Here is a 14,758-nt window from a genome sequence, read left to right as displayed (position 1 = left end):
TGCAAATGCATTAAACTAATCTCACAAAATAATTAACGGAAAATCATAAATTGGATGCAAATGCATTGAACTGACCTCGAAGAACAATTAACAGGAAATTAGAAATTGGATGCAAATGTACTGAACTAACCAAAAAGAATAATTAACAAGAACTCATAAACTGAATGCAACTGCATTGAACTGATCTCAAAAAATAAATAACGGGAATTGAAAATTGGATGCAACTGAATTGAACTAACCTCAAAATATAAATAACGGAAAATAAAAAACTGAATGCAAATGCATTGAACTAACCTCAAAACATAGTTGGGTTATATGTTGTGGGAATGTCTCAATTAATATAGTTTTGCATTTAAAATGGTGTTTATCTTATCTCTTTCCGTATTCAAGTAGCTTTAATATATATGAACTTCGCTTTATTAGGCAATCTTACAAAACTTCAATCAAACTTCTATTATTAAACAACAAAATGAAGTTGAAAGGGTTTTATCAAAAGCGAGTTTTTTTTTAAATAGAGAGTGAGATTTTCACGTTATCAGAAATTTGGTTGAGTGATCAATATAATATTAATATATAATAGTTTCGCATATTTGCAAATATTTATCAGAATAATTAATATAACAACACCCATTTTGTAGATAATCTTTGAAGATTTCACATGATGAGTCATGCCTAATTTAAAAAATAATTAATAGAAAATCGAAAATCGAAAACTGGATAATCTTCGATGATCCCACATAGTAAATTAAGCATAATTTACTTTTTATGTCATGTTTGCAAGGACACTACAGATGGATCAGTAGAAGTTGGTATTACACACCACATTGGATAATTATAAGAAAATCGGAAACTAGATTCAAATACATAACTGAGCTCAAAGAGTAATTAATGGGAAATCGGAAATTTTATGCAAATTGCATTAAACTAACGACATATAATAAATAACGGGAAATTAGAAATTGGATGCAAATCTTTAAAAAATTTAACGAAAAATCGGAAATGATATGCAAATACATCAAACAAATCTCAAATAATAATTAATGGAAAATCGGAAACTAGATGCAAATACATTAAACTTAACTCAAAAAATAATAAACATACAGAAAATCAAAAATCAAATGCAACTGGATTGAACTAACCTCATAGAATAATTGGTGGAAAATCAGAAACTAAATGCAAATGCATTGAAATAACCTCAAGGAATAGTTAACGGGAAATTAGAAACCGAATATAATTGTATCGAACTAACCCCAAAGCATAAATAATCACAAACTAGATGCAGATGTATTGAACTAACCTTAAAGAATTATTAACAAAAAATTGGAAACTGGATCCAAATGCAATGAATTAATCTTAAAGACTAATTAACGAAACATTGAAAAATGGATGAAACTGCACTGAACTAACATAAATGAATAATTAACGAGAAATTATAAATTTGATGTAACTAACTTCAAAAAATAATTAACAGGAAATCGAAAACTTGATGCAAATGCATTGAACTAATCTCAGATAACAATTAACATAAAATCAGAAATTGGATATAACTACATTGAACTAACCTTAAAGAATAATTAATTAACGGAAAATCAAATACTGGATGCAACTGCATTAAACTAAAGTTAGATATTAATTAATGGAAAATAAAAAATTGGATGCAAATGCATTGAAATAACCTAAAAAAATAGTTAACTAGAAATCAGAAGTCAGATGTAACTGCAATGCACTGATCTCAAAGCATAAATGTTCACTTTTTTAACCTTCTCACATGAGTAATTACGAGTAATTAGGAACCCAAAATGAAAGTGAGTTTATAAAAATAGACTCTTAAATGTATGCAAACTGTATAGAAATTGTAAACTATCAAACTAACCTAGAAAAATAATTAACGGGATATCAGAAACTGGATGCAGATATATTGAACTAACCTCAAAAAGTAATTAACGGGAGATTGGATCCTGAATGCAAATATAATAAACTAATCTCAAAGACTAATTAACTAAACATCGAAAACTATATGCAATTGTACTGAATTAACCTTAATGAATAACTAACATGAAATCATAAAGTGGATACAATTGCACTGAACTAACCTCAAATAATAATTAACGGGAAATCAGTATATAACTTGATGCAACTACATTGAACTAACCTCAAAGAATAATTAATGAGAAATTAGAAACTGGATGCAACGTATTACATTAAATTAACCTCAAAGAATATATAATTAATGGAAAATCAGAAACTTGATGCAAATGCATTGAACTAATAACCCTAAAATATATTTGTATTATATGTAGGGAGAATAAATGTCTCGACAAATATAGTTTTGTATTTTAAATAATATTTATTATAATTCTTTTATTGTGATTGGGAATGCATTACTATTCAAGTAGCTTCAATATTATCTTCGCCACATTGAGCATTCTCACAAAACTTCAATCAAACTTCTATTATTAAACCTAACAATAAAAAGAAGTCGATGAGTTTTATCAAGGTTTGATGCTTCTTTTTTATAGAGAGCGGTGCAAGAAATTTAAATGAGTAATTAATATAATTTTCATATCTCGTAGCTATGCATAGTTGCTAATATTTTTTAGAATAATTTAATATAATGACACCCGTTCGTAGGACACGTTCATGTGATAAATCTTTTCAAGTGGGAGTAGTATATTCCTTGAGGATATAGAAACAATCAATCTGTTTTAATGATTTGTACACATTATTACGTAAGCCGAACGATGATGATTTATCACTAAATCACCATAAATCTAATAAAAAGAAGTCGATGAGTTTTATCAAGGTTTGGTATTCATTTTTATAGAGAGTGGTGCAAGAAATTTAAATGAGTAATTAATATAATTTTCATATCTCATAGCTATGCATAGTTGATAATATTTTTTAGAATAATTTAATATAATGACACCCGTTCGTAGGACACGTTCATGTGATAGATCTTTTCAAGTGGGAGTAGTATATTCTTTGAGGATATAGAAACAATCAATCTATTTTAGTGATTTGTATATATTATTACGTAAGTCGAACGGTGATGATTTATCGCTAAATCACCATAAATATAATAAAACTAATATACAAGCTAGATCAAGTTTAAGATAATTTAATTTGAAAATTATAGATTAATATTCTAAACCACAAAGTGTAGAGCCTATCTCAATTTGATCATTTAGTTTCCAAGTACTTATGCATTATAATCGCTGCTCATTAACATATTTCGGTTTATTTTATATAAAAATATATTATGATTTGAAAATTTGTTGCTAAATCATCATAAATCTAAGAAAACTATTATACAAGCTAGATCGAGTTTAAGATAATTATATTTGAAAATTACGAATTAATATCCTAAACCACAAAGTGAATAGGCTATCTCAATTTGATCATTTAGTTTCCAAGTACTTATGCACCATAATCACTGCTTATTAACGTATTTCGGTTTATTTTCAATAAAAATATATTATGATTCGAAAAATTACCGCTAAATCACTATAAATCTAAGAAAACTATTATACAAATTAGATCGATTTTAAGATAATTCTATTTAAAAATTATAAATTAATATTCTAAACCACAAAGTGAAGAGGCTATCTCAATTTGATATCTTAGTTTCCAAATACTTATGCACCATGTCATTAATGTATTTTGGTTTATTTTCAATAAAAATATATTTTGATTTGAAAATTTGTTTGAGATATTTTATAAAGCTTTTTCAGTATACAAAATATTTAATAAATCTCGGGCGTATGCCCGGTCCAAAATCTAATAATTCACTATACTTGGACGTTAAAGGCGAAAATATAACAAAATTTGGTACCAAAAAAATTCCAATCATTTTCCAGTTTAATCAAAAATAAAAAGTCAAACTATCAATTATCAAATCCTCATTGGGTCCCTTCCTAAAAAAAATCCACAATATTAACTAGTACAATAAAACCAGATTACCATTCGTAATGGAAACCAAACATTTGGACACATACTTATGTGGGTCCAAGATCCAATCCCATAATTACAACATTCAGTTAAAACTTAAACACTAGTCTCTCCTCTCTCTCTTTCATATCACGTTCTTTTTATGGGCAACCGAAGGTTGCATATTATCAACAAACAACTGTGTTTGTGTTTTTATTTTTCCTTGTCCTCATTTCTTCTTCTTTCTCAGTTCCCACATTTGTTTTGATGAAAATATAAAGAGTTGAATGTAAGTGAAAATATGGAGAGTTATATAAATAGAAAGATGAAGATGAAGATGAAGAGTAATAGTAATAATAGAAAGAAGTTGTTGATGATCTCGAGGAATGAAGAAGAGAAAGTGAGTAGTAGTGATGGGAGAAGAAGAGTTGTGGTGGGAATGAAGTTGGATTCAGAAAGTAAAGAATTGTTAACTTGGGCATTGGTTAAAGTTGCTCAAAGTGGTGACCAAGTTATTGCTCTTCACATTCTTAATAATACAGGTAAAGTTTTGATTTTTATGGTTAAATTTTATAAAAATGAGTAGAATTTGTGTTAATTTTTGGATGTTGTTTGCAATGTAGAAGTTGTGAATGGTGAAGGGACTGCTTCACTTTTGTCTCTTGTTAAAGCTTTTGATTCTGTTCTTGCTGTTTATGAGGGTTTCTGCAACTTAAAACAGGTCCAATTTGTTAAATTTTATAGTTTTTTGTTGGTATTATTTTGATGTTTTTAGAAAGTGGGGATTTGTTATTTTGTTTGATTGGAGTGTTTAATGGTTTATAGGTTGATCTTAAGCTTAAGATCTGTCGTGGGCCTTCGACTCGAAAAGTTCTTGTTAGAGAGGCAAAAGCTTATCTTGCTTCTATGGTAATTGTTGGAAGTTCAAAGAAGCACCGTGTAATTGGGTTGTTATCGACTTATGTTGCTCGGTATTGTGCGAGGAAGGTTTCGAGAGATTGCAGTGTTCTTGCTGTGAATAATGGGAAAGTGGTATATCAGAAAGAAGCAACTAAGGGGGCTAGACTTACCAATGGTTCAAGAGGTTTGTGAAGTTTGTTTCGTATTTCTGAATTTTGCATCTACTTCATCTGTTTGTTTGGGATAATTTTGAAATGCTCAGTTTTGCCTTTTGATATGAATGACGCAGGTACCAATGAGGACGAGCATTCACGTAAAAGTCTGTTATCGTTTCATCGGAGTTGGACTAATAACCGAAAAGTACTAAACAATGTGGAGTCTAATCAAGGTAGTGCTCACCGGTGCTCATCTGAGAACTCGCTGAAAGATGGCTCGGGCTGTTCTCAAACTTCCTTGCAACCGAAATGTCCAATTTGTTCGTCGGTGTCTGTCTTACTGAGTTGCCATTGCGAAAAACCAGCGCAAGAGACCTTAGGTGATGGTACTGGGGACAATTCCCTTGCTTTAGTACCTGTAGAGACTCCCGAGGTTTCCCAGAGGTCAGTCTCCCTTTTGATCCAAGATTTGCCTGAGCTCAGACATAATTGGCCAATCCATCAGGAAGTTTCGCCTAACCAGCGAATCGTTAAGAGATCTGCAGCAGCAAAGGATGTATCAATTGTTCAGTGGGCAATGCGATTGCCAAGTCGCTATTATTCTGCTGCAGTCCATCCTGATCGCCAATTGAATAGTCGTGAGAAGAAAGAGGACTGTACTTCTAATTTGGATGGAGAAAGTGGTGCCATTGTTCTAGTGGGAAATGATCCTAATCCTTTAGCCTCTCCTGATCGTGAATCAAAGAACAATTCCAAGGAAAATCATACTTCCAGTTTAGATGGAGAAAGTGGTGCCATTGTTCTAGTTGGGAACTATTACAATCCTTCAGTCTCTCCCGATCGTAAATTAAAGACTCTTCACAAAGAATTAGAATTTCTTCACGAGAAATACTCTTCGACTTGCAGATTGTTTGGGTACGAGGAACTTCTATCAGCGACGTCTAACTTTTTATGCGGTTCGTTTTCTTCCTTACTTATCTCTGTCATAGAAGCTTTTAGAAATTAGTTAATGTATATTTTGGGTTTACTCTAACAATCCTTTGTAATTTCAGAGAACTTGATAGGGAGTGGAGGAAGTAGCCAAGTTTACAAAGGATGTCTTCCTGATGGTAAGGAACTTGCAGTGAAGGTTTTGAAGCCATCGAAAGACATTCTCAAGGAATTTGTTTTGGAAATTGAGATCATTACTACCTTAAATCACAAGAACATTGTCTCCCTCTTTGGATTTTGCTTCGATGACGACAATCTTCTTTTAGTTTATGATTTCTTATCGAGGGGAAGTCTTGAACAGAACCTTCATGGTACACATATCATCATTTATTTGTTCAGTCTTAGCATTATATTTCCAGTGATCATTCTTAGTTTTGTGTTTGTTTTTCCATCAGTTTGTTTCTTATGAATACGTGCTATAGCAGGTAATAAGAAGAATGAGGACTTATTTAGTTGGGGTGAAAGATATAAGGTAGCTTTGGGTGTAGCGGAAGCACTAGATTACCTACACAGTGGCAATGCTCAACCAGTGATCCATAGAGATGTAAAATCATCTAATATCCTTCTATCTGATGATTTTGAGCCTCAGGTGCTTTGTTTGTTTCAGTATTTCTTTTCCATTGATGCTTGTTTTCAGTTTAATTAATCTGTAATATGATATGTATGGATCTCTTAGATGTCTTTCTTCTTGTGTAGTTATCGGACTTTGGACTTGCTACGTGGGCTTCAAACTCTACATCCCATATTACATGTACAGATGTTGCAGGAACTTTCGGGTGTGTAAACTTTTCTTTGTCAATTGTTATGTCTTACTGACCATGGATGTAACTCATATGATTGATATTCCCGCAGATATTTGGCTCCTGAATACTTCATGTACGGCAAACTAAATGACAAGGTTGATGTGTATGCATTCGGTGTTGTACTCCTTGAGCTTCTTTCAGGAAGGAAGCCCATCAGCAACGAAAACCCAAAGGGTCACGAGAGCCTGGTCATGTGGGTAAGTTTGGTTGCTCACCTTAAAATGTGGATGTTATATACCTGCAATTTTTTCTACTATTAACCATGGGAGCCTTAGTTTACCTCTTTTCATAAACTGACAATTAGGATGGTTTCCCATGAATAGGCAAAGCCAATTTTAAATTGTGGGAAGATTGCAGAGTTATTGGACCCAACCTTGGGTGAAAATTATGACCGTGATCAGATGGAGAGAATGGTTCTTGGTGCTACCCTATGTATCAGACGTTCAGCTCGATCTCGTCCTGGAATGAACCTGGTACATTATCTCTTCTTTCAGTTTATAATAACCATTCTACAATCGTCCTTTTTATTCATTTTAATTAAAGTATCCTTTGTATTTGAAATAGGTCTTGAAGCTTCTTCAAGGTGATGCTGAAGTTACGCAGTGGTCCAGGCTACAAGTCAGTGCTTTAGGGGAATTTGATGGTTTCGATGAAGCAGTTCCCCCTCCTAGCTTCCAGTCCCACCTTAACCTTGCACTTTGCGACTTTGAAGATGATTCACTCTCCGACAGCAGCATTGAGCAGAATATCTCAGTGGCAGATTATTTGCAGGGTAGGTGGAGTCGCTCATCTAGTTTCGACTGAACAAAAGAGTCTAGTAGAATGGTATAACCTCATTCTTCATTTAGTGTGATTTTTGTACATTCTTTTGGTTCCCTTTTATTCACTTCATATGGTGTTGGATGAGAGGTTGTTTACAGAAGCTGTACCCTCCTCCTTACCCTTGTAGAGACAGATGACTTGGTCCTTGTTTGTTTGGACTGGTTTTGATCTGAGGTATCTTGAGTTGGTCTTCCCTGTGGTCTCAATCATGGACGTTTATGGTTGTTGTGAGGTAACAGTGTAGTATTGTTGATGTTGAGCACTAATTGCCATTTTTTTATATCATATATCCAAAGAAAGCTAACAAGGGCAAAGCTCAAGCACGCCGAATAGTTGGCTAGTTGTTCTTGTTAGCGTTTACTTCATTTTAATGTTTCTTTGCAGTGTTCTTGGTTACCTAGTCTAGATCGATTCTGATTGGATTGAAAGTTTATAATCATCTCCTTTCTTTATGGGTTAGCGCTTAGTTGTTTTTTATCGCAACGTCCCTAGTTCCTTTCTTCTTTGGTAATCCATGTTCCTAGTTACTTCTCCAAATTTTACCCTTTTTCTGTTGTGTCACACGATTCGTGCTTTAATTTCTTTGTTTGTGAAAGGGATCCCAGGCGGGCCGTGAGATTTTTTTTTTAGTTTGATCGAGTGCTTATGGTTTCTAGTCTCCAATTTTCATCTTAATTGGTCAGTCCCAAGTTGTAATTCTACTAGAAATTGCCCGCAAGTAAATACGGCATTACTCCATTTACTTACAAAATGAATATGGTTTAATTTTATTTTTCAATTTACAAAATAAATCATTAACCATGATTTTCTAACATATATTTTATTTGTTTCTAATTTACATGTGACAAACATGTTCGATTTCAAAAATATGTTGCGGCATTATCAAATTGAATTGAGGCGCAAATCTCGCAATTCTTAAAAGGGGTATGGTGTTTGCTTCATGGCATATGGTTTTTCTTCATTAATGATTTTTCTTAATGTGATTTTAATTTTAATGAATGAAGTGATGTGTATTTTTAGGGTGATCTTGGACATACCCATAAAAATACTCCCGTACCCCATAACTAACTCAGTTTTTGCCATATCCCAATAACCGCTTCAATCCAATAATATCTTCCAAATTAATTTGAGATATTTCTAATAGGAGTAAAGAAGGGTGATCTTGGACATACCCAACAAAACACTCCCATAGAAAAACAAAATAAGGAGATGTGAAAGTTTCTTTTGGCATTCTTCTTCATCCTTCGCTGTATCTTCTACACAAAGTGAAAAACAAAAAAGAAAAAAAAAACCCTTTCGAGCATTACAAAAAGGAATTGGGTTTGTTGTATGAATTGGGCGTAGTCATTTTGGTGAATGGTGAATGGTTGTTTGAAGTGAGCTTCATACATATTTTCAGGGGATTGTTAACCAGTATTTTTCAACAATTACAATACGTTGTTTTCATGAATTGGGTGCAAATTAGAAAAAAACAAAAAATATATATTGAAAAGAAGGAAAACAAAGGAATAAAGGACTAGTATAGTAGTATGGGGTTCTAAATATTTTTTCTCCAAATCTGAGGAGTCCCAGAACCCAGGTTGTAGAGGTGTACGTTGTGACTAAATTTAGTGGGTTTTCTAGTTTTGTCCCCGTTCAGTTTTCTTCATATAAATACCACGTCGTTATCCTCTCTGAGTAAAAAAACAAGGTGGATTGCAGAACTTCTGTAAGTTCTTTCTAGCTCCTCTTTGAAACACGCACCTTGTTTTTTCTATTAAGTATTTTGTTATCTTTTTAGGAAGTGGGATTTGTTACTATGATTTACTTTGAGCTTTTTAGAGATAAGCAAGCACTCGTGCTAAGAGCAATGCAAATTGAGATGGTGTGGACATTCATGCATATCGCAATCCACAGTTACCTTAGTTTGGTGCAATATGATTTTATTAGAAAAATTTTGAATTCCAAATTTTCATACTGCATTTCTTGACTATCAATCTTGGAAAGGTGATTTGTCAAGATATCTTCACTGCTTCATCTCTTTTCCCATTCTGCTATGAATTTTGTTTGTTTTTTCTGGTTTTATTTGTATCTTCCCATATGAATAGCATACATATTTGTTAAGGGATTACAATCTTGAGCATTATGTGCTACATAGTGCCACTGCTGTGGATTGGGTTAATATGGTGAATGAAATCTGAGAAAGGTGCTCTATCAAGTATATTCTTGCAAGTCATTTAACTTACATGCTTCATGAGCAGGAACCACCATCCTCAAGGCAATCGGGCCACGGTCGATAAAAGCACCCAAGTTGTCTACAATGAGAACCCGGTGATGACCTCCACGAAATCCAATGACTTCTCCTATGGTGTTGTCGTAGTTGGCGAGGTTCCTTATGAGAGACTAAGGGTGACAGCTTTAACCTCACAATCCCCCCTCGCCCGTAAATAATCACTAAAGTTGGCGCAAATCAAGTGTGTTGTCATTGTAGTTTCGTCCGTCCCGTTGTGATCAAACCATACATCCAAATCAATTGACGCTCTAGTAGCCGCATGGCTCCCCGGTAGTGAAGGCCAAGGTGTAGCCGACGTTCTTTTGGTGACTTTGGGTTCCATGGCGGGCTTGCTCGAACTTGGTTCAAGTCTGTTGATCAGCTCCCAATGAACATAGGCGATGCACATTATGATCCACTCTACCCATTCGGATTTGGCCTTTTAACTGAGCCAACACACCAGTAGAGAAAATTTTTGGGTTGACATAGGGTGCTATGGAGAGGTTATCAAGTGTTTTATTTTACCCTCAAAATGTGCCTAGATATATGGCTATGTATACTGAAAAAGAAAAAAAGAAAAAGAATCACAACATGGTTTGTTTGGTAACTGAAATGTTTCAACAATATTCAAGACCAGTTTTATGAGCAATGACTACTAGTATTTGTACATCACCATTATGACATTATGTGACTATCTTCTACTTGGCACAGTTGCACTATAGAGCTTACACATGTATGTACACGAGCAACTCCAATGCTGCGACGTACTTCTAAACACCACGCACCTCTCTCACAAGTTAAAAGCACCCTAGGTCTTCGGCCACTTTCAAAGCTATCCGACTTTGCAATGATAACCACAAAACCAATTTCTCTCCCTACCTCTCTGCACCAATCAACAAGGTCTTTTCGATTTTCAAATACCTGTAATCATTTTGTTATAGATTGTATTACATCACCATTCGGAAAAACGATATACTAAATTTATAAAAGTGTCTTCAAGTTCTTACTGTTGCAGTTGAAGTGCGTCGGTCGTATCCGGACAAACAAAATTAGAGTTTTCTATCGGGCTTTCTTGCTCTTCATTTTCTGACTCATAATTTAGTTGAAGCAAAGACAATGCATTTGGAGATGCACTACTAATAGGATGAGGCGGTTCAAAGTAAAATTTTATCAAAAAAAAAAAAAAATGGTTTAGGTTTCTTATACTTAGTATGCACCCAAAAACAATAGCACTTTGTTTAATATTGTAAACAAACTCACATTTTTGTTTGGTGTTTGTATCTGTTTATTGTAGTAATCCAAAGTATAATAGTCTTATGCGTTCTCCCATTTGTCAAAATTTGATTTTGAATTTTTTTCTTCATCCTCATTTGGTTGGTATTCATTATCATTACTTTGGTATGATTGATTCAAATTAAAAGTGGGTGTTTGCATATTTATTGATGAGATAAAAAAATAAGAGGTTATTGAAAAAAAAACCCACCGCGTTCTTTTTCTTCTAAATCACGTAGAGTAAATTTTAGTCAATAAATATTTTGGGTACGTCCAATAAAAAAGAAGGATAATTTAGGAAGCTAAATATGTCTAAATTCATTTTTTTAATTTATTTTAAAGTTGGGGTACGGGAGTGTTTTGTTGGGTATGTCCAAGATCATCCGTAAAGAAAGAGAAAAAACAAAAAGACCGAGAGACTCATTCCAAAAGGAAACAACAAATAAAAAAAATTGAAAATAATACTCTGGACCTTGAAGAATCTTTGTGTTACTACAGCACACTACACAATAAGAGAACTTCTAATAAAGGTAAAAGAATGCCCAAAAAACATATTGTTTTTTTCTTTTTCTAGAAATTGCTTCAAATTTGATTTTTTTTTTTCTTATTGCAATTACTTCTTCTTCATCATTGTAGAAGGGTTAAAGGAGTTTAGTAGAAATATATCAAATTGAAAATTTCTCAAGCAGAAAATGAGAAAGACAGCAAGGAGCTGCAATGAGGAAAAAATACATTAATGGCTGATAAGTGAGAGGAGGAGGAAAACTAAATTCTACAATTTTATCTCTTTGTAATTCCTTTCGTAAAGGAGACAAAAAATGACAGAAAAAAGGGAAAATAAGTGCGAAGGGTTTGTGTTTGCTGGAAGGATAAACACTTGTTTTGTTTTGTCTTTGATATACTTAATAAAAGAAAGGGTAATTTAGGAACCTAAATGTGTCTTAAACAATTTTATTTATTTATTTCAAAGTTGGGGTACGGAAGTGTTTTTATGGGTATCTCCAAGATCACCCATAATAAATTTGTGTTTTTGAAATTGGTTCCTTACTTTTTTTTGTTAGAGAGTGGATTTGTTTCCAAAACTAATTTCTATCGAAATTTTAGAGTCTAAAATTTCCTATTAATTGGGGATGTGTTTTAGTAAATCTTGACTCTTCAGTACAACTTTGATAGCCTAAATTTTGGGGAAAATAGTAGTTTCCTTAGTTTTAGTTTCTATCGAAATTGGAGTCTAAAATTTCCTATTAATTGGGGATGTGTTTTAGTAAATCTTGGGACTCTTCAGAACAACTTTGATAGCCTAAATTTTGGGAAATTACTTAGTTTCCTTAGTTTTAGATGTTATTAAGTGTCTAATTCCTTATCAAATTCGTACTACTTTTTAGAATATTAATCTTGAAACATGAGATTCAATCTCAGCCACCACTTAACTTTTCTAAGATTAAATCCTAGCCACCACTTAGAACCATTCCTATTATGTTATACTGACTAGCTATTGCCCGTGCCTACGGCACAGATTTCATATAGTTAATATGATGTTCTATTATAATTTGCAATAATATAGATGTTGTGATCTGTGTTATATATAATATAATTGTAAATGTGCGTTTCGAGTAAGGTTAGCATACGTATGGTAATTAGTTAAAGGGTTGACTAAGTTGGTGTTAATACGGGTCATTTTTTTAGCGTGTCACATAAAATTACACATGCAATATTTGTAATGGAAAATAAAATTTATAATGTAGGCAACTTGGAAAATGTAATGCACTAAAAAACAACACTTACTAAATGATGTGGATTAATTTACTTTTACAAAATTTATCAATAATTCAGCAAAAACATTTGCAAATAGGTAAATAACATATAATATTTCAATATTTCAAATAGGGAAAATTGTATAGGTTGCTTTTTTTTATTTTTTTTTGCAGCACAAAGTAATTAGAAGTCGCCACCTTGGCACTTTTTTCTTTGCTAGGTACCACGTTTCCACTTATCACATATGGTCAGTTATAAAAGCGTACAAAATTTATTGCAGTTGATCCATCAAATGTATAGTCAGAGTTTAGATATCTGGACTCTGATTATTACAAACAACCCAAGATTGAACCAAGGATAACAATCAAATTTAGCTCTTCCAGTTTCTTCGAGGTGACAAAAAAAGACGTGTTTCTTGCTATGGGACTCTAAAGTACTTGTAGCGACTGCTTCCATACACCTTGTTAGGCTTTGAAGAATGCAAACACATCTATCAAATTCCCTTACACGTTGTCTAAGTTCCAAAGAAAAAGAAAATCTCATCTACACTTTTTTTGGGTACTTTTAATGGTTAACTTTCAGTGAACTAAAAAAATAAATATAAGTAATCTTCTTATTTACATTAAGACATCTCGCTCACAAAGCCCAACTGGCCTTTTGACTTCACCGCTGCCATTAGTTTATAGCCGCTTCCAGATACCATCAGATCCTTTACAGTTCTTGTATGAGTGTAGTCATGTAGAGCCAAAACAACCACAACAACAAACTATGGTTCCAATGTCTCAAAATCTCTTATACCACCATTTCCTCGTAAATATTTTGGATGTTTAAGTTGATCTCTCTGACATTCAAGGGAAATCATCGTCGTTTTTACTAACATCTCACCCTACTAATTTCATCTGAACTGATCACTTATGCTCAATACCTCCTCAATCTCCAGAATTTGTTGCTCGGCGCACATAGCATGTTCTGTATTGGTCGATCTAAAAACATAAATAATTACATATAAATACATGCATGGACGCTGGCTGCCTCTCCCAAAGTGATGTGGTAAGACTCGATGCTTGAAATCGTGCCATAGTATGGTGCTTTGGCTGAGTAGCATCTGCTGAGAAAGTGATAAGTAAAGGTTTAGTGGCAGTAGGATGAAATAGCGGCAAAGCGTTATTTTCATATACATGTATAAAAATGGTAAATATATTGAACAACTGTATTTGCATGAAGTAGTTGTACAATGAAGTGAGTAATCTTTTTAATTCAATGATGAAAGAAACAAAATAAAGGAAATCATGCTTCTAGTGCTGTGAAGCTAGTAAATTTATATAACAAACATGTCTTATGTTAATTCTAATCCAATTGCACTACTCATAACTTAACACGTTAGCCACCACATCTGACTATAACCCTTCCTATAATTCAGCCTTCCACGTTATTAGATGCATCAAGTCCATTTCGATAAATGGTAAGGACGTCATTCATCAGTTCAAACCAAAGGTGTATAGAGAAACACTTTAAGAAGAGATGCAACCTACATATTAATCTTCATGACCTCATATTAAGCGTGCAACAGGGAAGCCTATTCTTTTATAGCTAAAATCATCAAAGGTTCAGAAAGGTCGTCCAAGGAATAAACTCTAACAGAAAAATTACCCAACCTACAAATAAATGATCACATGACCTACAATGTGGTAACTAAGATTCCACTGCAACCATCCCCTTGAAAATGGACAAATACACATCAAGATCCAAAAGCTCAAATATGAACACATTTGAGGTTTACAAATATCATTAAGGAAAAAAATGCCCTGAAATACAACTGAATGGTGGGCAAACTCTGATCTCACCTTACAAAGAAAATAACACTAACTATAACAACTAATAAT

The 14,758-nt window shown here is 33.3% G+C and overlaps 1 protein-coding gene across 2 annotated transcripts; it reads left to right on the top strand.

Annotated features, from left to right (window-relative positions):
• Positions 1 to 4,026: 4,026 nt before the first annotated feature.
• On the top strand, positions 4,027 to 7,968 carry LOC147502851 (protein kinase STUNTED-like). Of its 2 annotated transcripts, none has more exons than XM_086607692.1 (10): positions 4,027 to 4,469; positions 4,551 to 4,648; positions 4,753 to 5,011; positions 5,117 to 5,938; positions 6,035 to 6,283; positions 6,398 to 6,561; positions 6,669 to 6,748; positions 6,825 to 6,972; positions 7,099 to 7,248; positions 7,340 to 7,968. In XM_086607692.1, the coding sequence occupies exons 1-10, from the start codon at positions 4,229 to 4,231 to the stop codon at positions 7,577 to 7,579; spliced, it is 2,451 nt and encodes an 816-aa protein (XP_086463818.1). In that variant the 5' UTR covers positions 4,027 to 4,228; the 3' UTR covers positions 7,580 to 7,968. The 2 variants fall into 2 exon arrangements, with proteins under 2 accessions (XP_086463818.1, XP_086463817.1); XM_086607691.1 differs by having other exon boundaries at positions 4,086 to 4,469; positions 6,395 to 6,561.
• The last annotated feature ends 6,790 nt before the right edge of the window (positions 7,969 to 14,758 follow it).

Source organism: Coptis chinensis, chromosome 4 (genome assembly GCF_015680905.1).
Source record: "Coptis chinensis isolate HL-2020 chromosome 4, ASM1568090v1, whole genome shotgun sequence".
In the NCBI taxonomy this organism is placed as follows: domain Eukaryota; kingdom Viridiplantae; phylum Streptophyta; class Magnoliopsida; order Ranunculales; family Ranunculaceae; genus Coptis; species Coptis chinensis.
Note: the sequence above shows the minus strand (reverse complement) of the source record. Positions and strands in the feature narration are given on the sequence as shown.

What these genes read in the sequence shown, in the direction of transcription:
- LOC147502851 (XM_086607691.1), top strand. Translation starts at nt 4,229, where the DNA reads ATGGAGAGTTATATAAATAGAAAGATGAAGATGAAGATGAAGAGTAAT. An exon ending in TCACATTCTTAATAATACAG is followed by an intron (nt 4,470 to 4,550) that starts GTAAAGTTTTGA and finishes TTTGCAATGTAG; the next exon opens with AAGTTGTGAATGGTGAAGGG. An exon ending in ACGAGAGCCTGGTCATGTGG is followed by an intron (nt 6,973 to 7,098) that starts GTAAGTTTGGTT and finishes TCCCATGAATAG; the next exon opens with GCAAAGCCAATTTTAAATTG.